Here is a 2,852-nt window from a genome sequence, read left to right on the forward strand (position 1 = left end):
GCTTGCACGCACACACCCTTCCTACCAACTGAATATCTTTAATGTGTCTCTCGTACTCATATGACCTTTTGCAGTTGCAAGCGCCGTTAAACACACACATACAAAAAAAAAAAACACACACACACACACACACACAGGCACACACACACACACACACTTGCACCTGTGACTTCTATACCCCTCCACAATATATCTTTTTGTCCCACATCTTCTCCCGGCTATTTAGATTTTTCTCATCTCCCAGTTGGTTTTCCTCTCTGTCCGTCTTTTCATTCATGTTGTATTGCAGGGATCCTGTTGTTGTGTTCAGAATACACAAAACTTCTGTACGACCTCTCTCTTCAAAAAAGTAAAAGGGCAACAATCAAACAAACAAAACAAAACAAAAACAAAAACAAAAGTAACAACACAAAGGGGACAATAAACAAAGACGCACAAAAAAACAAAAGCCAAAACTTCGATCGTGCCAATTTCCATCAAGACAAACAAACAAAGAAAACAAAGAAGAACACAACACCACAAAAACAACGCAAAATTTTTTTTTAAAAAACAAGAAGAACCAAAAAAAACAAAAACAAAAAAAGCATTCCGTTTCCCTGCTAGATAAAACACGCCTCATTCCAGAAGCTCTTTCCATTGAGCTGGACTAACATTTTCCAAAATCCACGTTATCAAGGCTTCCGTTTGACTGACAGTAATAAATAAATCTTTCAGCGAATCTTCTTCGAAGCTTTTCCACCAGCTGGACATTGCTACTTGGACCATTCTGCCATAAAGCAGTCTGCCTTGAGCCACTCTGCCTGCCTGAGTTGTTTTCGTTCCCAGCCGGGTTTCTATTTCATGTTACCAGAGAGTGAGAACGAGGCAGAGAGACGGAGACAGACATAAATGCAGACCGACAGACAGACAAACAGACAGATAGACAGACAGAGAGACTGACAGACATGCAGAGAGACAGACTGACAGACAGACATAAATGCAGACAGACAGGCAGACAGACAGAGTTAATGATTGAGGGTTATAAAATGAGTTAAAAGTTAGTTTGAATTGCACGAGTCATCATAAAGCAAAAATTGATATAACCCTTACCTCGAGAAAAAGTAGATAACTTCTTCAAATTGCCCTCAAAGTCGTGTCCAATATCGTTCTCGTCGAAAGCTATAACGTTGGTCATTTCCAGAGCGTTATTGGTCTGGTTTTTAATGGTAAGAAAAATAGCCTCCATAGTGAACCAGCACTCCGTCTTCCCTTTGGATGGATCCAAGATGTTGTCATTCAACAAAAGCCCCACCTCCTTCCATTTGAACTTCTTCATCACAGAAATGATAAACTCTCCAACTTTCTTGTAAGACCCCATGACTCTCGTAAGAAGGCGGTATTCATCTTTCTTATCAAACGCCTTCACAAGCGCTCCAGCACTGACGATGGGAATGCCCCATGTCGAAGTAAATCGAGCCACGGGAGCGATGGCGTAATCGCAAGCCGGGCCCAGAAACACATCCGCTGATTTTTTGGTATACATGTCGATCGCTTCCAAGGGACCATTCGTCTCGGAACATCTCGAGTCCCTGTAATCAAACTCGATGGTGAAGTTGTTCAGAAGATTGGCCTTGGAGTAGACTTTATCTCTCGCGTATTCCAAAGCGGGTCTCGTGAGCTGGATTCTCCAGGGGTAGCTTCCCGTGAAGGGAAGGATGACGCCGATACGTATGAGGTTCTCGCGGTGCCGTTTGTCGGCCGGGGACTCGCAGTTGACGCTGTAGGACGGATTGCTGAGGGTACTCACGGCCGAGGCTGACCCCGCGGTGGTTCTGGCCTGAGAGTGGACGTGTGGGCTCCTGGCACAGACACACAGCACCACCCACAACAGTACCGATTTCCAGCCGCCGCTCTCCATGATGGCTGGCCGCTCAGTGGGAATGTGAAGAACAACTACTTTCTTTTTTCATGATTTTAATAATTTGTGAATGTTAGAACAACTGTTAGCTGGTATATTATTATTATTACTTTTTCAAACCTTCAAATGGTTAACTTGAGAGAACTATTAAGCAGCGTTTTATATTTTTATAACTTTAATTTGTGGAGTTTAAAAACCTGTTATCTGGAAAAGTATCTTTTCCCACCTTTAGTTAGTGAGAAAAAAACTCCACTGTTGTCAGGTATTTATTTTTTCATAACTTTGATTCTCCAAATTTCTAGACATTATCTGGATTTTTTCGTTTTAGCATTAACGTGTTTCCAAAAATTAAATCTGTCATGACTTTAAAAAAATCACACTAAATTAGTCAACACCTCCTCTGCTCTCAAAACACACACGCACTTCCAAAACACATCCAAAGCACTCATGAACTCAGCTCAATATCCAAAAGCCACAAGCCGAGGTGAAACTCCCCATGAAAACACCAAATACACAACTTCAACAGGTTGTGGTATGAAACTGTTGTAATCAAAATCCAGAGCAAAAAAACAAAAACAAAACAGCCTCCAGATTTTCAATTGAAGGCAAGATCCGTGAATCAGTTCAGACGATACAGCTCCAGATGAAGTCAGCTGAAACTACCCATGACGTTCACCACAACAACAGGCCGTCCTGGGTGGCGTGGTTTGAAAACCTTCTCCAACACACAGTTAATTAATTATCCCACAGTGATGTATTAGGATCATTTCCACTGACACAGAAAAGCGATATAAAAGACTGAATGGAAAAATGCAATACGCGTTCCAGCTGCACTTACTCAAAACGCCTTGATCTTAGAAAATGAAAAAGAACAAACAAAAAAAATAGGTAATGCATATGGATGAGCCGACCATGGTCGGTGGATTTGTGGACACTAACAAACACACACACACAC

The 2,852-nt window shown here is 41.8% G+C and overlaps 1 protein-coding gene across 3 annotated transcripts in view; it reads right to left on the reverse strand.

Annotated features, from left to right (window-relative positions):
* Window positions 1–1,018: 1,018 nt before the first annotated feature.
* LOC101852893 (atrial natriuretic peptide receptor 1-like) overlaps window positions 1,019–2,852 on the reverse strand; it is a 47,725-nt gene continuing 45,891 nt past the window's right edge. The window contains exon 2 of one of the 3 annotated variants that reach the window (XM_013090031.2): window positions 1,019–2,695. In XM_013090031.2, the coding sequence (XP_012945485.2) occupies window positions 1,031–1,897 (867 nt within the window). In that variant the 5' untranslated portion in view covers window positions 1,898–2,695 and the 3' untranslated portion in view covers window positions 1,019–1,030. Of the gene's footprint in view, window positions 2,751–2,852 lie in introns of all 3 variants that reach the window. The other 2 variants (XM_035973301.1, XM_035973300.1) reach the window with 2 other exon arrangements.

This window comes from Aplysia californica, unplaced genomic scaffold (genome assembly GCF_000002075.1).
Source record: "Aplysia californica isolate F4 #8 unplaced genomic scaffold, AplCal3.0 scaffold01114, whole genome shotgun sequence".
Classification (NCBI taxonomy): domain Eukaryota; kingdom Metazoa; phylum Mollusca; class Gastropoda; order Aplysiida; family Aplysiidae; genus Aplysia; species Aplysia californica.